At 45.8% G+C, this 21,256-nt stretch overlaps 1 protein-coding gene across 3 annotated transcripts in view; it reads right to left on the bottom strand.

The window, feature by feature from the left end:
• Nucleotides 1-21,256, bottom strand: part of DUBAI (Deubiquitinating apoptotic inhibitor) — a 113,182-nt gene that overhangs the window by 12,802 nt on the left and 79,124 nt on the right. For all 3 annotated transcript variants that reach the window (XM_075688057.1, XM_075688058.1, XM_075688059.1), the window contains 2 exons: nucleotides 19,534-19,764; nucleotides 9,021-9,253 (listed from right to left, as the gene is read on the bottom strand). In XM_075688057.1, coding sequence (XP_075544172.1) covers nucleotides 9,021-9,253; nucleotides 19,534-19,764 — 464 coding nt within the window. The remainder of the gene's footprint in view (nucleotides 1-9,020; nucleotides 9,254-19,533; nucleotides 19,765-21,256) is intronic.

The following is a 21,256-nucleotide window of genomic DNA, read 5'->3' as shown; positions in this document are numbered from 1 at the left end:
TTGTTAGTAGTACATCTTGAAGGGGCAACGCAATATGAAGAAGACAGAAGGCAGGAACACACAGGACAGCGCTGAACTCCCAATTAACTTTATTTGAAGGCATACACAAACCTATGTACACAACCCATAGCCATGTACCCTCCCGTCGATGGCGTCATTATCAGTGTGCAGGCAAGAACACAAAATCCTGTAATCTAATGCTATACTATGAGGCGGCTTAAAAATTCAAATTCACTGTCGTAGAAATTTAATGATTGCACGCTTACACAACGCGACCCTTTTTTCCTGATATAGTAGGCCTCAATATTCTCCCTCGTAGTCTGATTTCTATGCGCGGAAAGTATTGTGGTGTTCTCATAGATTGGAGTGCACCCCTGCTCAGAGCAATGCTGTGCGACATGTGAGTAGGCATTACCCGTTAGCGAGCACCTATGCTCAGACAATGGCAAAGGGTGTCTCGGGACATGGGATAAGCTGTAAAAGCCCAGCAGGAGGCGAACTCGGTCGTTTCCACCATTGACACTGGACGCAAGAATCGACAACTTGGCCACAAAGGTAGACATGCCTGGCCAAAAGAAATGGCTCCTAATGCGGTGGTATGTTTTCTGGAAACCCAAATGGACAGCAGATGGGTCATCGTAAAAGGCTTCAAGGACTTGTGTGCGCATCGAACATGGAAGAACAGGTACCCAGCGGTGTCCATCGGAGTTGTAAATGTAGCAGTTCAGCACATTGTTGTCAAGCTTAAATAGTTGCAGTTGTCGATGTAATCTGGCATTTGGTGCAGAAGTAGTTCCACACAGGCTTTGGATAATGCTGTTGCAGTAGGGGTCAGAACGTTGACACAAGGCGAGCTGAGTGACGCAATTGGAAGATAATGTGCAAGTAACTGCTAGAGGTAATAAAGGGAGTGGCGACTTGCTCTCATCATCAAGTGGCGAGCAATAGAGAGATATACTCAAAGACAATAGTGGCAGCGGGCAGCGAGCGAGAGTGTCGGCATCTTGATGCTTTTTTCCTGACTTGTAGACAACTTCAAAATTGTACTGTTGTAAGCGGACCACCTAGCGACCAAGGCGTCCAGACAAATTTTTGATTGACGACAACCAGCATAAGGCGTGGTGGTCGGTTATGACCGTGAAGTGGTGTCCATAAAGATATGGTCGAAGTTTTTGTATCGCCCAAACTATTGCGAGACATTCCTCCTCTGTAATCGAGTAGTTCTTTTCGGCAGCCGTTAATGCGCGGCTGGCATAGGCAACAACTCTCTCTCGTGAGGTGGTATCACGCTGTAGAAGGACAGCACTGACCCCATGGCCACTAGCGTCGGTGTGCAAACAAGTTGGTGCGTTCTCATCGAAGTGACAGAGGACAGGGTAGGTGGTTAATGCTTGCTTGAGGGCTTGGAAAGAAAGTTTGCAGTCGTCTGTCCAAGGGAAAGCAGTGCCCGACGTGAGCAACTTGTGCAGCGGCGACGCAATGGCAGCAAAATGACTGATGAAGTGGCTGAAGTACGATGTGTGGGGATGCGCGACTCTCGCGCGTCCCCTGATGTGTTTTTCCCGCATGGCGCGTCTCCTGTACTCCCGCTTCGCCACGTGGCCTGCGTGACGCCTGCGCCGACCGATATGGTTGAAGCGTAGTGCGAGAGATGGCGCGAGTGTTGCGCTGCTAACGCCGCCGACAGGCGAGGTTACTTGGGCGCCGAAAGGAAGGCGCTTGCTCTTTGGGGGTTCGGGAGGCAAGCGGGACGGACGTGCCGACCTGCGCGTGCGCCGACCCATGCTTCTGCGAGACCGCCTCGCGTGGCCGCCTTCGAACGCGCCACGATTCGCGTGACCATACACGCGAAGGACCAGGCGTTGGGATCCAGCATGGGGCGAACATATTCGCTCGCTTCCGGTCGCGGTGAGTCAGACTTCTAGATTTGTCGCGCGCCCATCGGCATGTTTTGTGGATAGCAACTCGGCTAGCAGGCACTGATCTATGAAAGGTGCAATAAATGCCCTTGTGATTGTTTGCACTACTGTGTTGTCGTTCCTTTGTCCCAAGAGCACGGGTGTGAGAGACCCCACAGATGCCAGGCCCAAGAAACTTTCAGGGTGAGGGAAGCGAAGCACGGCAGCAACCTTGTCAAGAACTGGTTGAACTGGTTGGGAGGAGAACCCCACATCTGGCGCCCAACGTGGGGCTCTTGGGGCATCGGACGATAGATTTAACAGTTTGCTTCCTTCGATACCTTTGTTTGAACCGTAGCGTAGGCCTAGTGTGAATTTTGATTGCTAGCGTCGGCGGCGTGCTTTCTTGAGCGAGGTGATGGTGGCTGTAGTGCGTATGAACATGTCAACATGCTAAGCCTTTTCGCAAGTGTTTTTTTAATGAAATTGGTCGGTACGAGAGCCACGTGGTCTGCATCCTGGGAGAGCGAGGCATAGCGCCCGCGGAGCATATTGGCAAGCCTGAAGCGAGTGAGTACGGAAGCCTCGTGGGTGGTTCGAATTTCTGATGTAAATAGCTTCTCCTATCTCTTTGACTCTGATGAAGTCGCGGCTCTGGGAGCCGGGTGGCCGCGGGCCACGGGTGCCACTACGGGCTGACTGGTATTGCGGCCTGGCACCGGGCGCTCCGACACCGTCTGGGACGGTGGGCGCCGTCAACTCGGATGCTGCGTGCACCGAGCGGAGTAGGACCACCTCACAGAGCTAACGTCTCCTCGCGGCTGCCTGTCTTGCGCCTATTTTGGGTGTTGTTTTTGGATGCCGGTTGTTGTCAGGGTAGCGACGCTTTAGGCCTAAGGCTTTACGAAGCTGCCTGTCGCACGTGGAGGGACACAACCTGGTGGACCGTGGCGTTGAGGTGTTGCAATTCGCTTCCCTCATTCTATTTAGCCTCGCACGAATTGAAATTACTCGTTCGACTCAAGAAAGCGAGCTTCGTTCACGTGAACTTAGCATCTGAGTAGTTGCCCGATCTTTTGCTAGCCGAGTTGAACATCGTACCACGTGGGCGATGCGCATGCATAATTCCTCTCCCTTGCACTACTTTAGTGTTTGCCGAGTGTGTTGAGTTTACGCAGCGTGATTGGAGTCACCCCTGGTTTGCCGTCACCTGCACATCGTCTGCTGCTGCCCCGGACTACGATCGAGCCACCCCGGGCGATGGTGATACTGTTTAATGTTCTACCTTGTTCGCGAAGCACCGTTTGATGTTAGACCGTGTCACATGTCTTGCCGGAATATGTAGTGATTTAAGGTTGGGGGGATGTGGGGATGCGCGACTCTTGCGCGTCCCCTGATGTGTTTTTCCCGCATGGCGCGTCTCCTGTACTCCCGCTTCGCCGCGTGGCCTGCGTGACGCCTGCGCCGACCGATGTGGTTGAAGCGTAGTGCGAGAGATGGCGCGAGTGTTGCGCTGCTAACGCCGCCGACAGGCGAGGTTACTTGGGCGCCGAAAGGAAGGCGCTTGCTCTTTGGGGGTTCGGGAGGCAAGCGGGACGGACGTGCCGACCTGCGCGTGCGCCGACCCATGCTTCTGCGAGACCGCCTCGCGTGGCCGCCTTCGAACGCACCACGATTTGCGTGACCATACACGCGAAGGACCAGGCGTTGGGATCCAGCATGGGGCGAACATATTCGCTCGCTTTCGGTCGCGGTGAGTCAGACTTCTAGATTTGTCGCGCACCCATCGGCATGTTTTGTGGATAGCAACTCGGCTAGCAGGCACTGATCTATGAAAGGTGCAATAAATGCCCTTGTGATTGTTTGCACTACTGTGTTGTCGTTCCTTTGTCCCAAGAGCACGGGTGTGAGAGACCCCACAGATGCCAGGCCCAAGAAACTTTCAGGGTGAGGGAAGCGAAGCACGGCAGCAACCTTGTCAAGAACTGGTTGAACGCCATCTTTGCTAATAAGGTGGCCCAACACTTTGATGTTCTTTCTGGCAAAATGGCCTTTCTTTGTGTTGAGTTGGAGTCCAGCGTTGGAAATGCATGTGAAAACTTGGTCTAAACGCTCAAGGTGCTGATGAAAAGTTGTAGAAAAAACAACGATGTCATCTAAATAGCTCAGACCGGTCTTCCACTTAAGGCCATGTAAAACTGTGTCGATCATGCGTTCAAATGTTGCAGGAGAATTACATAAACCTGTAAATTACAAAACCTACATAAATCTGTAGGAGCTCTTTCACGAGGTCGCGACTTGTTTCCCGTGAAAGTTAAAAAATTATAACATCATTCATTATTTCAACCTCAAATAAGCTACTGCCATCTTGTGTGGGGAACTGCGGCTCGCGTGCATCTAAACCAACTACTACTTCTGCAAAAAAAGCTATCCGCATAGTTTCTGGCTCAGATTACCTAGATCACACCAGACCACTGTTTATTAAACATGGAATATCTCCCATTCATCATCTAGTGTCATTTACCATTCTTCGCGCCTTGAATAACTTCAGCTTGCCTCGGGCTAAGTTCATAATCCAACTCTCATCGGTGACACAAACGCACACTCATACAAGCACCAGACGCAAAGAGAAATGGCATCTACCCCGACTTCGCATGACGTATGGCTCCCAAATGTTGCATTTCCTGGTTCCGAACACCCTTAACACAAACAAATGGTACACAGAAAATATGAACCTAAACAGAAAAACAATTGTTCAGCAAATTTTTTAAGCATGTGGTGGGTTCAAACCCAAATTAGGCTAACAGTGTTTTTTTCCATTGTATAAAAAGAAATGCTGCTATGTATTGTTTGAACTTGATATATCATATCGTAATGTTGAAATGCAATTACGTTTTACTCCTTCTGTTTCTGCTATAACGCTGTATTATGCTTTTTTGTTACTTCTCAGTGCATTGTATATTTGAATTTTAACCTTGTATTGCATTAGGCTGAATTGAAATTCTGCATTGTGTTCCTTGATTCATGATGTATGTCAAATTGTACTTTTTTCCCTTCACTGCTGCCATTTTGTAAATGGGCCCCGGACCCCGTCAAGCTGCTTCAAGGCAGCTTTTTGTCCCCGGCCTTTTTCTCTTGGAGAAATAAAATGAATCTTGAATCTTGAATCTTGAATCTTGAAGGGCACGATGTTGAACTCGTAATGTCCGTCTGGTGTTGCAAAGGCTGTCTTGTCCTTGTCCGCTTCGTGCATGGGGATTTGCCAGTACCGAGATCGGAGGTCTAGACTAGAGTAATATTCTGCACCCTGGAGGGAGTCAATGGCATCGTCGATTCTTGGCATCGGATACATGTCTTTGCGCATGATCTCATTAAGGGCTTGATAATCGATGCAAAATCGTACAGAGGTGTCTTTCTTGCGAATCAACACAACAGGAGATGACCAAGAACTGGACAATGGCCGAATGATGTCTCTTTTGAGCATGTCATCAACCTTATCTGCAACGATTTTCCATTTTGCGGAAGACACGCGATACGGGCGGTGGCGTACAATCGAACTGCCTTCAGTTTCGATGCAATGTACTGCGACGAAAGTGCGCCCCAGAAGCTTGGAGTGAACGTCAAATAAGGCGCTGTGTTTTTGCAGGAGTGCCAAAAGGTCTTCTTTCTGCACAGCAGTCAGATCGGGATTTATCGCAGCCGTTAAAGCAGCGGCAGCAGTATGATCATCAGTTGTGGTAGACAAAAGTGGTGATTCGGTGTGAAGCGGTACTAGCGAAAGAGGTTCGGTGTCAGTAAAGCAAGTCACAGTAGTGCCCTGAGAGAGCACAACTGGCGAAGAAGTCGGGTTACGAGCAGCGAAGAACGCTCTACCGTCCTGAAACCGCACCAGGCTAGGAATAAGGCTAAGCCTTACTCTTTTAAGGTATTTAAGGTTTAAGGTCTTAATAAGAGGTACAAATTGAAGGTCATAAAGGTCTACGCCCCTACATCCAGTCATGATGACCAGCAAGTCGAAAGCTTCTATGAAGACGTGGAATCAGCGATGGGTAAAGTCAAAACAAAATAACACCATACTGATGGGGGACTTCAATGCCAGGGTAGGCAAGAAGCAGGCTGGAGACAAGTCAGTGGGGGAATATGGCATAGGTTCTAGAAATAGCAGAGGAGAGTTATTGGTAGAGTTTGCAGAACAGAATAATATGCGGAATGAATACCTTCTTCTGCAAGCGGGATAGCCGAAAGTGGACATGGAGGAGCCCGAGTGGCAAGATTAGAAATGAAATAGACTTCATACTCTGCGCTAACCTTGGCATCATACAAGATGTGGACGTGCTCGGCAAGGTGCGCTACAGTGACCATACGATGGTAAGAACTAGAATTAGCCTAGACTTGAGGAGGGAACGGAAGAAACTGGTACATAAGAAGCCGATCAATGAGTTAGCGGTAAGAGGGAAAATAGAGGAATTCTGGATCAAGCTGCAGAACAGGTATTCGGCCTTAAATCAGGAAGAGGACCTTAGTGTTGAAACAATGAACGACAATCTTATGGGCATCATTAAGAAGTGTGCAATTGAAGTCGGTGATAACTCTGTAAGACAGGATACCAGTAAGCTATCGCAGGAGACGAAAGATCTGATCAAGAAACGCCAATGTATGAAAGCCACTAACCCTACAGCTAGAATAGAACTGGCAGAACTTTCCAACTTAATCAACAAGCTTAAGACAGTTGACATAAGGAAGCATAATATGGATAGAATTGAACATGCTCTCAGGAACGGAGGAAACCTAAAAGCAGTGAAAAAGAAACTAGGAATAGGCAAGAATCAGATGTATGCGTTAAGAGACAAAGCCGGCAATATCATTACTAATATGGATGAGATAGTGCAAGTGGCTGAGGAGTTCTATAGAGATAGAACGACGATAATGGTAGTGAGAATAGTCTAGAGGAATTTGAAATCCCACAAGTAACGCCGGGAGAAGTAAAGAAAGCCTTGGGAGCTATGCAAAGGGGGAAGGCAGCTGGGGAGGATCAGGTAACAACAAGTTTGTTGAAGGATGGTGGCCAGATTGTTCTAGAAAAACTGGCTACCCTGTATACGCAATGCCTCATGACCTTGAGCGTACTGGAATCTTGGAAGAACGCTAACATAATCCTAATCCATAAGAAAGGGGACGCCAAAGACTTGAAAAATTATAGACCGATCAGCTTACTGTCCATTATCTACAAAGTATTTACTAAGGTAATCGCAGATAGAATCAGGAGCACCTTACACTTCTGTCAACCAAAGGACTAGGCAGGATTTCGTAAAGGCTGCTCAACAATAGACCATATTCACACTCTCAATCAGGTGATAGAGAAATGTGCGGAATATAACCAACCCTTATATAAAGCCTTCATTGATTACGAGAAAGCGTTTGATTCAGTCGAAACCTCAGCAGTCATGGAGGCATTACGGAATCAGGGTGTAGACGAGCCGTACGTAAAAATATTGAAAGATGTCTCTAGCGGCTCCATAGCCACCATAGTCCTCCATAAAGAAAGCAACAAAATCCCAATAAAGAAAGGCGTCAGGCAGGGAGATACGATATCTCCAATGCTATTCACAGCGTGTTTACAGGAGGTATTCAGAGACCTGGATTGGGAAGAATTGGGGATAAAAGTTAATGGAGAATACCTTAGTAACTTGCGATTCGCTGATGATATTGCCTTGCTTAGTAACTCAGGGGACCAAGTGCAATGCATGCTCACTGACCTGGACAGGCGAAGCAGAAGGGTAGGTCTAAAAATTAATCTGCAGAAAATTAAAGTAATGTTTAACAGTATCGGAAGAGAACAGCAGTTTACGATACGTAGCGAGGCACTGGAAGTGGAAAGGGAATACATCTACTTAGGGCAGATAGTGACCGCGGATTCGGATCATGACACTGAAATAATCAGAAGAATAAGAATGGGCTGGCGTGCATTTGGCAGGCATTCTCAGATCATGAACAGTAGGTTGCCATTATCCCTCAAGAGAAAAATGTATAACAGCTGTGTCTTACCAGTACTCACCTACGGGGCAGAAACCTGGAAGCTTACGAAAAGTGTTCTACTTAAATTGAGGACGACGCAACAAGCTAAGGAAAGAAGAATGATAGGTGTAATGTTAAGGGATAAGAAGAGAGCAGAGTGGGTGAGGGAACAAACGCGAGTTAATGACATCTTAGTCGAAATCAAGAAAAAGAAATGGGCATGGGCAGGGTTAAAACACGTTGGCGGGCTAGTTGGTTAGAATCCATGGTAGAGTGTATAAGCGCGACTTGTGTCTGTGTATCTTTTTCTTTCTTCGTCCTCGTCCAGTCGCGCTTATACACTCTACCATGGGCAGGGCATGTAATGCGGAGGGAAGATAACCGATGGTCATTAAGGGTTACAGACTGGATTCCAAGGGAAGGGAAGCGTAGCAGGGGGCGGCAGAAAGTTAGGTGGGCAGATGAGATTAAGAAGTTTGCAGGGACAACATTGCCACAATTAGCACGTGATCGGGGTATTGGAGAAGTATAGGAGAGGCCTTTGCCCTGCAGTTGGCATAGTCACGCTGATGATGATGATTACATGCTAATGAGAAACATTTTAGACTTTTATCCAATGTTCATTATATTCAAGTTCATTATATCAAGGTTCAGCTGTATCAGCCAATCTGGTTTCAGTCCCTGGTGGCAGAAAGTATGAGAATGGTATAAAAAAATTAGTGCTGTTTGTTCTAAGATAATAAATGGTTCCTATCTAGAACAGTCATTCTATCTGACAATGTAAACTTTTTCTGATGTTCGTGCCTCAATTAAAAATAAATTGTAACTTACTTTCTAAATATATACCCCTCTTATCTGTTTATCTCGCAGCAGTAGAAGAGCCCAAAGGCCCGCGTTGAACAAGTATACAGGTGAGCTGTTAAGTTGCTCCTGTTTTTCCAAGCCCTTAGCTGTAGCTGCTGCACACAGCATAAGGTCATACATAACCTTTATTTTGTGATCAAAAAATAATATATGAGAGGAACTGCTTTCATTATATTTGTAGTCACACCATATAATATGTGAGTGCACACCTAAGGACAACTGAACGCCATGCACAACAGTCACCTGTTCTCGCCTTCCATGCTCTCTGGTTCAAAGTAAGTCTCGAGCATGTCTTCCAGGGTAAGTGGCTTGGAAGTATCCTCGGAGGACTCATTTTTGTCCTCGGCCGTCCCTGACTTGGCAGTTGACCGTGTGTGGTATGCCTTGCTCTCAGTGCCACCAACTGTCCTGGACACTGAGCCCTCGGGGAAAGCCACATGCAGGTCCGTGATTGCTTCCTCATTCTTGCTCTCACCCTGAACGAATTAGGAAGGCAAGAAGTGCTACAGACACGCATTGTACTCTCCTTGGAAGCACCAAGTGTACACTGAACCATAGCACATAGCAAAAGCAGATTTCATGTCACATACACAGCCGTGGTTATTGTGCATCAAGAAGGTGATGGTATCCATTAGCAACAGAAGCATTAAGGTTACAAGAAGCCGTGCACTTGAACTCATTGCTTTCTCTGTTTTCCCTCACCAAGACACCATCATTTCTTCTTCCCATGTATCCTGGCGTGCATGTCTTAAGGTTGATCAGTTATATTCATAAACTGACATAACAGCCTAATTGGGAGCTTTAACCCTTTATTGACGAGTGTTGCCTACGGCAACATACCAGAAAAAATGTTTTTTGCTTATACTTTCAAAGCTACATTTTTTTTCCCACTAATCTCATAGAGAATTTAGAGAGCTTATAAAGTATGCTGGAAATGTGGTTCAACTCTTTATGTATTCTCAGATGTATGTTACATCCCATGACATGCTAGCATTTTTCAATTTCTTGTGTGATGATGCGAAGTTCACATTTGTTGTTACCCATACCAAATAGGCAAGAATGACACACATACAAAGGCTGCATAATAATTTTACAAATAATTTTGAGACAAAAATAAGCAGGTCACGTGGCACAGCATTTTTCAAGGAATGTAACAACACAAACAGATTAATAATAACCCAAACATAACCCAAGTGGTTGCCAAGATATCTGCTCCACGAGCGAGACAAATGGCATAAAATATGGTTTTGAGAAAACAGCCTCCAAAGCTTTGCTTGCCTTTTTGTGTACCTTAGAAAGCACCAGGGTGGTAGTTCTTGGTGTCCCTTCCTTGGCATTGTTATTTTTTTCTCTTTTGCTCTTATTTTTCATACAAATCTCACTGTTTTACTTTTTCGTTTGGCATCTTTTTCTGCTGCCTGCTGAAGTGAGAGTCCTCCAGGAAGGATGCCAGAGGAAGAACAGAACTTGCTCTAGGCGTGCCGCCTTCCAGAATTAAGCCTACGAATCGCTTCACTGACTGCTGTCTCAGCTGCGCTGAATGTTGCATTCTTATCCTTTGGCAATACAGAACGAATCACTGAGTGAAGACTTTCCGCAGCATTTTGTGCCTTTTTGCCCCTGCACTGTTCAAGGAGCTGAGGCTGGGAGAGGCAATGGTAAACTGGCAGGAGAGCAACAACCACGTGACTTGCCAATTTGTATCTGTGATATCTGGTTGAGGCTCTCCAGAAGCTATTGCTGCTTGGCGCTTGCACCAGCTTGTGGAATTGCCATGGCAAAGTTCATGGTGAAGCTGGTCATCTGACGATGTCATGTGATAAAACGTAGCCATGACCCCTCCATTCATTTTGTTAACCTAAGAGTGGTTTCTGAGAACCAAGAAATAGTAGGCAGTCAGCTTTTCTATGAGGTACTGTGTTAGGCCTCCTTTGCCCCTTCCTTGCTACTAGTCACAAGCCCACGAAGGGAAAATCTGATTCTTTTTTGCAATCTTCTTTTGTAAGAGGGATGAACCCATATGTTGCATCTTTACTGAATGCCAAGAATGTGAAACTGTCTCTATCACATACTACGTTCGTATAAGAAAGGTTATTCTTGGCAAGTGAGTGTCCGAAGAGTTGTAGTGCTGCTTCAACCTCCATCCTGCTTGCGTTTACATCTGTATTCTTTTGACACTCATGTGTCTCCTTCTGTTGACTGTAGCCCACATCATATTCCATTAGCCCTAGAACACACCCATGGCATCGGTTTCATAGAAAAATAGAATTCAGCACTAAGCCTGCATGAAATTCTATGACAGTTGTCATGTCAATATGAGATGTGCGACCACGTGCTATCATACGCAACAATCACATTTTTAGTGAACCCTAGCTCCATTTCTTCATATTTGCTGTACACAACAGCTACAGCCTCTCTGGACATACTTGGTGCAGCTGCTTCTGCAGGAGGTCGAAATGCTTTCTTCAGGTGACCCTGATAAGTCTTGTGGTGCAGCCCTCGATGTGATATGTTTATTATCGATTAAAAATCTGTCAGCGGTAATGAGCCCTTGCTAACACTCTTGATGGCTTGCACTGATTCCGAGATTCACTTCAAATGTTCGGCTGCCTTCTGTGTGCAGTGAAGACCACTCACTTTCAACAGTGCCGCATGTGGATTATGTCAGCAACATCTTTACAGCCAAACCAAGTCTTATGTCCAGCTGCACACGGATTCCAGGATGAAGACAGCTTTGGCATGACAGCTTTGGCGTGGGGTTTTCCTTAGCAGTGCATTCAGTGCTGCGATTTTAACCACAAGGAACTTATCAGCCAGTTCTACAGCTGGCAAAATTTAGCTTTTGCTGGTCAGCTGCATCTTCCCTTCGGTTGCCAACACGGAACTCAGCGATGCGCAGACCGCCTCAGCGCACTCGCAAGGTGCATCTGGTGAATTAAATTTCCTTTCCAAATGCACTTGAATGGTGCAACCGGCGCTTGTAGATGGTGCGTCTTCAGCAATGTACGAGACAGATGAAACGGCATCCAAAGTCTTTGTGAGAAAGTGTACTTCACCAAAGAACTTGCCAGCAATGAATGATGATGATGATGATGTATTGGGTTTTATGGCACAAGGGCCAGGAATGGCCAAAGAGCGCCATGTCTGTGGTAGTGGGTGTACAGTGTAACTATGATTACTATGAAATTGGTGTGACGTGGCTGTAAAGGGGCCTTAAAATATACGCTCTAAAGTGCGTAAAATCTGTGTAATAAAATTATGACGATGACATATGACTTGTACTATGAACATTTCGATGCATTTAAAAAGAATGATGCGATAGGTAAAATATATCAGATTATAAGAAATGCTAGAGCACTACTGCCTCCTTAGAGCCCTTGAAAACATAAGGGCCTGGAGGCATGTGCTATGCAAAACAATTATCGCAGTGGCATCCTCTGGAGAGAGGAGGCGCTACGAATGCATGGGACTAATAACATGTAAGACCACATCTCTGAGAAAACCTAGGACTGTGTCTGTATTAAAAAGCGGTTCTGGACCAAGAAACATCGCAGGATGAAGGGGAATGTGCTGTCGGTATGCTAAGGAAAAATGTCTCTTTCTCTCAGATTCGGCTTCCCGACACTCCAGGAGGACGTGGAGTACGGTCAGCCTCTCCCCGCATCTACCACAGGTTGGAGGCTCACTTCCGGTGAGTAGAAAGTTATGGGTGCCAAATGTGTGTCCTATTCTTATACAACAGAATAGGACATCTGTTCGGCGCGATTTTGTAGTAGAGGGCCAGAATCCTAACTGTGGCATTATCAGGTGGAGCTTATTATTTGTTTCCGCGTCCCACATGTGTTGCCAGTGGGCTCGCAGCTTCCTTCGCAAGAAAGGCCTCAGATCGGTGACAGGCACTTCAGCGGTAGGGTTAGCGGCTCGCGATGCGATCGACGAGGCCATCTCGTCCGCCAGAACGTTGCCTACAATTCCCCTATGGCCAGGTACCCAGCATATTATGATATGCTGCTTAGATGAGTACGCTTTACACAAGACGGAATAGAGTTCATTAAATACGGGATTTTTATGTTTGCTGAATGTGATTAAGGCCTTCACGACGCTTAGGGAGTCTGTGTAGATCGCTGCTTTTGGAAGTTTCGATTTTCTTATATGCTTCACAGCAGAGAGTAATGCGTAGGCCTCGGCCGTAAATATGCTTGTTTCCGGATGCAGTACGTCGGATTCCGAGAAGGATGGGCCGACGGCTGCATAGGATACCCCGGCATTTGACTTCGAAGCGTCTGTGTAGAACTCTGCACAGGAATGCTTGAGCTGGAGTTCTAGGAAATGCATTCTGATTTCAGCCTTAGGAGCATGCTTTGTAACTTGAATGAAAGATGTGTCGCATTGTATCAGCTGCCACTCCCAAGGAGGTAGCAGCTTGGCTGGATGCATTAGGCGAAGCTCGAGGAGTGGAAGATGCATTTCTTCACTAAGCTCCCTCACACGCAGCGAGAAAGGCTGTCTTACGGAGGGACGATTGCGAAGGAGTGTAGCATATGTCATGTCATTAACGGTATTAAAACACGGATGTTGAGGATTTGAGTGGACTTTCAGAAAATATGTTTGGCTGGTGTATGTTCTCTGCAGATGAAGTGACCACTCATTTGATTCTACATACAGACTTTGTATGGGACTCGTTCTGAAAGCACTCGTACCTTCCGGGTAAAAGTCGGTAATGTACTTTCGCGTCCTTTTACGCAAGAAACGGGTGTACCCCAAGGAGGCGTGCTCAGCTGCACACTCTTCATCGTGAAGATGAACACGCTTTGCGCTTCATTACCATCGGCAATCTTTTATTCTGTCTACGTGGACGACATACAAATAGCTTTCAAATCTTGTAACCTCGCAGTGTGCGAGAGACAGGTACAGCATGGCCTGAACAAAGTCTCAATGTGAGCAGACAAGAATGGATTTAAGATCAATCCTAACAAAAGCTCTTGTGTTGTTTTTACAAGAAAGAGAGGCCTGGTTCCGGATCCTTCCTTAGAACTGTGTGGACAACGAATACCTGTCAGCAAAGAGCACAAATTCCTAGGTATCTTACTTGACTACAGACTCACTTTCATTCCACACATTAAATATCTGAAAGAAAAATGTCTAAAAACAATGAACTTAATGAAACTTCTATCCCAGACTACATGAGGTAGTGACAGGAAGTGCTTAATGAACCTATACAAGAGCCTAATTCGGTCTCGATTGGATTATGGTGCTGTAGTATATAACTCTGCCGCCCCGAGCGCGCTAAAGATGCTAGACCCAGTCCACCATCTAGAAATGCGACTGCCAGCAATGAATATCAAGCCGCGAATGATCATCGATAATCTGAAAGGCGCCCGCGCTCAGTGCTTGTCAAACGCGCATTCATCGAACCCAGCTCCAACAGCCCTTTCGCCTTGCACCTCGCTGGTGCGCTCACGGAACCTCAGCATAACAAAAATTTGAATGTGGCAAATGAGGTCGGCGGTCATAGGCAGTACTCCGTCCAGAGTTTAAACACGCAAAGCACAAGGAACCGCATTTGAATCGTCCACGTCGCTGGAGTGCTCGCGAGACCTCGACAAAATGGAACTTTGAATGCGGCAACTGCAGTTGGTGGTCATACGCAGTTGCCACCATCCGTCTCAAGGTGAGGACACACAACCAAATCACTGTCACAAGTGACTGCAGACAGCTTTTTCATGCCTTTTTGGGGGTTTGGAAACTTACGTTTCTGCGTTTGGAAGCAATGAACTGTCTTATACTTCTTTTCGAACGATCGTCGTTGATCCCCATCATGCTAAAACGATCAAAACCATGCAACCAGAAAAGCAACACACCATGCAGAGACAATGTAGCAGATGATACAGTGCTCACACATGGAATGGCGCATCGAAGGAACGAGGGTTGCTAGGGCAACAGCAAACACGGCCAAAGGCAGCACACGCTGGGTGCCGCAAGGCAAGGACATCAGCTCGGAGGCCACCGCGAGAGAAGGAGAGACCTTGATTGTTTCCTTTGTTGTGCATTTGCTTCACGTGTAAGGGTGGAGCTGGCACGAGAGAAGAAAGGAAGAAAGAAGCAGCTTTCGAACCATGCCAAGATGTGACGCTTGGCAGTGGGAAAGAAGAAACATGGCTCCATGAACTTCGGTGTTCTTGTGCAATTTTGAGCTCCTATCTTGCCATCTGCACTGACAAAATGACTTTTTTTGGGGCAATTAGAGTGTGTTTTCAACCAAATCATTTGGATACAATGTAGATTAAGCGTTAAGGATGCTGAATTATGTGGTTCCCCCTCAAATTTTTTTATGATTTTCGCATATGATCACCCTATCACCCTTTAAACAGCAAAAATTTAGGTGGTTAGGATAAATGGATGGGAGTGTACCCAAGCAATGCGCAGGCTATGACAGGTGCCATAGTGACAGATTCAGGATAACATTTTAGCATCTGGGGCTCACTTTAACATGCACTTAATGTACAGTAGACGAGCTGTTACTGCTGGTAACTGAACCCACAACTTTGTTCTCAGCAGCAAAAGGCCATAGACACTGCACCACTGAGGCAGATGGCAAAAGTTTGCATCAGAAAACAACATATGCACACATACATACATGTATACATACATCAAGGGCATATGAATGACAATATATTCTGTTTATAGCTGTATGCGTGCACAGGATATTTTCTATGCATAGACATGTCACAGTCGGTGCCACTTTATTCTCATTCTTTTTCAATATCTTCCCACTTTTTTATTCCAAGAAGAATACCCAGTGCCTAACAGTAGAACCTCATTGATACGATGCCGTTTAGCATGATTTCCTGGCGTCAGCGTTTGCAATCGAGCTCACAAAAAATTACCCAATACCCTTCTTTTTTTTTTACGGATTGACATGTTCCCAAAAAACACAATTTTTTTGGCACAATGCCACAAAGCACATTATGCCACCAGCTAACCTTAATTCTTAACCTCACCTATTCCTCCATTTAGAAAAATTTTTTCCTGTCTACTACTCAATTTATTATACTCTTTCATGTTTTTACTCTTATGTCAACAGTACGACCCCGTTTTGACATGTACACCTGCCCCCGTCCACAACTGCGCACGTCGCCCTGCTATTTGTTATTCCGGTTTCGGTCCCCCCCCCCCTTTTTTTGGGGGGGCCTGTGTTTTATTATATGTTTTTTGAAACACCCTCACCAACACATTCCGAAGTCCGAGACATCATCGTACCTTTTTCGGCGCCTCAGCCACGCAGGGTATGGCCATTTCTGTATACCACCATAACGACACCTACGTTGAGCTACTGGGGCTAACGTCCCTTGAAAGACCATGCCGCTGCCTTTCAGATACGCGATACATTCCCAGACTCCTTGTCGCCATCTTAACTACTTCAACATTACTCAACGCATTGCTGCTATGCTACTCAAGTCACGCTTTCAGCTCAGGTTTTTTTTTTGTCTTTTGTGTCACTAGCGCACTGACCGCCTGACTGGCTTTTCTAATGCCACAAGAACATGCCACCAACGACACCTCTGAATGCTCCCTAACCTCTCGCTTCCCCAACGCCCTCCCATACCCCCCTTCCATTTTTTTTCTTGTTCTTTCTACCCCCCTTTTTTCCCTCTTGGTGTCCCCCCCCCCCGTTTTTTTCTCTTTCCTTTTCTTTTCTCCCTGCCTTCCCACTCTCCTGCTCTTGTCCCCTCGTCTTGGGACCGACGCTCACAGATGTCAGGCGACAGCGCTCATTATCTCTGAAGACTCTCCCTTTATAACCAACTGCCACCGACGACAAACGCACGTGACATCACTGCACTAACCCTTTAAAACTAACATGCCGAGGATGACGAGGCCACCTTTGAGGAAGATAGGTCCTCCTATTGAAACATTGGCCAGCCTTTCTGAGGCACCTTATCCTTGTTTACAAACTTTATACCACAGTGTGCTATTCCATCTGTCAACCCCTTTCTTGATTTTGGACTTCAATATAATGAAGTATTTAAACTTTTGTAACTTCTTGTCCATAGAACACCATCTGTTTTGAACCTTAATATAACAAAGTGCGTTTACACACGATTTCAATACATTCAAACCTCGTTATAATGTAATGGGATATAACGAAGTAAATGAAATTCCCCTTGGAAATTTCATAGCGATGCACGTGTTCAAAACATTGTTTTAACGAACTGAAACTGTCCTGCCAATGCAACTAGATTCATCTCTGAAATAAAAAGATACCCGACTGTTGCGCACCAAGTAAATCGCTTTTCGCAGGGTTTGGAAGTTGTTTTCCACTGAAGTTCAAAACTCCCACGTCCCCGTGTCGAAAACGCCGTCAAGCAACACTGGTCTTTCTCGCTGCCGTGCGTAGCTCTACTGACTCCTCTCTTCCACGTGCCTGGCTGTGCAAGCCACGCCATGCTGTGCTGATTTATTGATGGATATTGTTTTTTTTTTTGGCGCAAGGGCCAGAAATGGCCAAAGAGCACCATGACACTTGGTGATGACTGGCAATGAGAATAGTTGAATGCGGTGGAAATCGAGTTGTAAATGGTGTAAAATATGTATCTATTAAAATAATGTCAATGAAAAGTGAGTCCTGTGGTTATAAAAGTATGTTGTGAAGGATTATATACTAAAACGTGTTAATTTATAGCAGCACTAGTGCCTCTGCAGAGCCCTTCAGCGCAAGGGCTGCGAAGCATGTGCTCTGTAAGTGACTGCATTGCAGCTACAGCCTCTAAGGAGAGGCTGTGCTACAAATAGCCTGGCCAAATGATTTTTATAGTATTCGTTTCTTCTAAGAACTTGAGTACTGATTTAAAATTAACTAGAGGGTCATTGCTTAAAAAGAGAACTGGGTGCAGAGGTATAGTACGACGGTATCAGGAAGGGAAGAACTTTTTTTCTCTCCTCTTCTAATAATCGGCACTGAACGAGAACATGAATGACTGTAAGTCTACTGCCACACCAAGTGCATGTCGGAGGGTTAGTTCCAGTAAGAATATACGAGTGAGTGCTGTAGGAGTGCCCAATTCTTAATCTACAGAGCAGTACTTCCTGGTGTCTTGTTATTTTCTCAGAGATCCAGTTCCCTATTTTCGGTTTGATTAGGTGCAGTTTGTTGGATACCCGAGTGTCCCATTGCCTCTGCCAATATTTCCATAGTTTATTTCATAAAAATGGCTTAAGGTCTGTGTACAGTACAGGTATATATAAATATACCTGTAAGCTACAGAGCTATATAAGCTATATAAAGCTGTATAAGCTATATCAGCGTCACAGCTTTGTAAGCGTCAGCAGCTACATTGCCCTCTAGGCCTCTATGGCAAGGCACCCAACAAAGAACAATTATTTGGTTCGACATGTATGCTGAGCATAGAAGGTTGTAGACTTTATTAAGGATAGAGTTTTTGTGTTTTCGGCCGTGCTACGCTGCTACGTACGGTGGTGCAAAAGATTAGGGCATCCACTTCTCTCTTTTTCTATGGCACAGCGCACAGGCAGCCACAGCTGGATCTGGCCTCAGAGATTTCCCTGGCACAATCTCGAGGGTCACACACAGGTCCTGCTTCACTTCTCCCTCTCTCGGCAGCGCGCTATGTGGGCACGTGGCTGGGCGCGGTCTCTGAGCACCCAACGGTGTCAGTGCAATCTTTGAGGTCGCGATCCGGCCATGCCAAGCCAGCGCGGCGAAATTTGCTTTCCTCCTTGATCACACAGCGAAGCGCTGTGTTGTGTGCCACATGCTGCTCGACCGCAACAAGCAAAGTGGAAAGTGGACGCGAAAGATCATCCCAACTGAACGGAAGGCAGCTATCTAAAGGCTGTCACGTCAGGTGCTAAGTTGCATGTTTACACGTGCTGAAAATTATTTCATTGTTTTATTCAAATTTTATTATATGTGTGGCCATGCAGCGGTACCGCGGGCCGCAAAGCCGCCTGCTTATTTCCATCTTTCTATCTGTGCACGCCATTGGGCATTATTGCAGTAAGTGGAAATAATGGATATAACAAAGTAATGTCAACTCCCACTTCAACTTCATTATAAAGAGGTTTGAGTGTATAAAAATATTTAACTGCTGCTGCAAAGGAATACTGAAACAATAAATGGTGACTTCCGCTCACTTAGCTGGTCAAACGGTTGAATTACAAGCGGCTGCTTGCGAACGCATCTCTCAAATCGCACACCACGTGACCAAGAGCGACCGCCGAAGTGGAGCAGCGTCATGTTCCGCATAAAGCTGAAGTGCGATAAGATCCGATCACGCGCCACATGCTTGATTCTTTGGGTGTGAGTAAAAGCATGCGAATGTGAGCCGAGAAGGGTTGTGGCTTTATAAGTGCCATTCTCTCGAAGAAGAGGCGGAAAAGGAAGGGGGGGGGCATGTCAGTGCGGCTGAGTGCATACGCAGCCAATACACCTTGGTTTATAGGGAACCTGCTGCATGCGCAATGCTGAGATGGTATGGCACCATGTGCACTGTCTTCTCGCATATTTAGTATGCGAGAAGACAGCGGTGTAATCTCGAGTTTTGGAGACACGCTGAAACAAACGCTGCAAATACTTTCACTTTCACAATAGCGTTGTACCACATTTATGTGTTATGAAATTTGGATATAACGAAGCAAATCATCAATTTTATTGACTTTGTTATATCAAGGTTTAACTATTTTTGTATAATCCGATTTTATGTGGCATGCAGCAAAAGGATACCAGTGCACTCACATTGCAAGTAAGACAGCAGTAAGTGGTGCACACCACTCCCCCAAAGACCTCCTGGATCAGGGTCTGCCTTGTGGTGTTTGAGCCACTCAGCTGGAAGCCATGGTTTTTTTGTTCCTCGTGGGACGAGTCAACCAGGTAACGAAGGAACTCAGAGCAGTCCTGCTGCTCTCCCTGCTGGAACCAGGGTGGCTTAGAGGTACGAAGAAAGTCTTCAGGGCACACAGCCGGTCGCTGCAACAACAATCATTGAGAAATGTGAAAAAGTCAGCCAGTTTATTGCCCATCTACGCCTGCTCTGGCATGTTCCATTTCAACAAGGAACAGTTGAACAAAATTAAAATTCTCACCTAAGTACTGGAAGTCAGGTTCAGTGGTGGAACAGCTATTTTACCTTTTGGTGCACAATCTGGCACAGGCAAAATGTTGATTTGGCGCAGCAAAAAGCATTTTTGGTGCACTGGCGAACATACATCTTTACACCAGACTGTCTCCATTTTAAATGAAATAGTCAATAAACATAACGAAGCTGGCTTTATGTTCATCCAATGCAGTATTAGAAATAAATATTACCGTACTAGCTTTTATAATATCTAGTTGAATGACTTTCCCTGAGTGCTTATTGCACTATAAAGCTGCTTCTACTATTGCAACTTTGCGACAGGCATTTGCACGTTTGTGGCACTTCAAGCGAGCAAGAAAAAAGAAAATGAAACAGGACTGAAATAGAGGCCTGTAAGGAAGATAACGCTACTAAACCGAAGTTACAGTTGAGACAGTCTTCTTTACAGCTAACATGCAAAATCTCACCTGTGCATAACTGTGCCTTGGATCACGTGAAACCTGTCTAAATTACAACCATGCAATCTGATCTTCCGATCGTGGAGGGTTGCAAGAAAAGTCCCCTTGATGTGCAAATTATGTGTCAGCAGTTGAGTATATGTGTATTATGAGGTACTATATATAAAGTGGCACCGAGCGAACTTGCTAAACGATGTACCAATTGATATTACCTGAGGCTTCTTTTTGATCCGGCAGCCTCTGAGCAAGTTCCATGCCCTGCTAGTACGAAGAGTACCCTACTGAAGCACAAACAGCGCAAACAATCGCACAGCGGCAGTACACTGAAACCATTTTGTTGAAGCAAAATGCTACAATAGAGCGAAAATTGGCAAAAACAGCAAATGGAGGAAGGCCATCAACTATATCCGTTGGCTACGGCAGCTAAATTGACTTCCAGGATGATGATAATGATAGCATGCTTTAGGTTCTGGTTTCAATTTTACCAGTGAGGTAGCATCAACATTATGAAACCTTCTTTTTTTATGCTTTCCTTGGTGCAGCTTTGGCGCAATTTCCCACTAAGATGCTATTTTGGAGCTGGATGGTGCAGAGGACTGCCCTTGGTGCAATTGGAACAGCTGTTCTATGACTGCAGGTTGGTTGGACAATAATCCTTGTGCCAAACACATTGTCAGAAACCACAATAAGAGCCGTTTTCACTCTTTTACTGAATAAACTATAACAGATACTGCCAAACGCTAGCAAGTGTTAGCATGTGCTGGGTGGGCGAGCACTTGTAACCCATTTGATACAACACCCTAATGGTGCCACTACATCACCTCTACTTTTTTTGCTCCTGAGCTCATTCAGAATGTCATTAGGCCAGCCTTGCTGTCCTTTCAAGTTTCCTTTCTAGCCTCCAAGTTCGGCACCACAGGTTAGC

The sequence above is a fragment of the Dermacentor variabilis genome, chromosome 4 (genome assembly GCF_050947875.1).
Source record: "Dermacentor variabilis isolate Ectoservices chromosome 4, ASM5094787v1, whole genome shotgun sequence".
Taxonomy (NCBI): Eukaryota; Metazoa; Arthropoda; class Arachnida; order Ixodida; family Ixodidae; genus Dermacentor; species Dermacentor variabilis.
The sequence above is the reverse complement of the archived record's forward strand: the minus strand, read 5'-3'. Positions and strand labels throughout refer to the sequence as shown.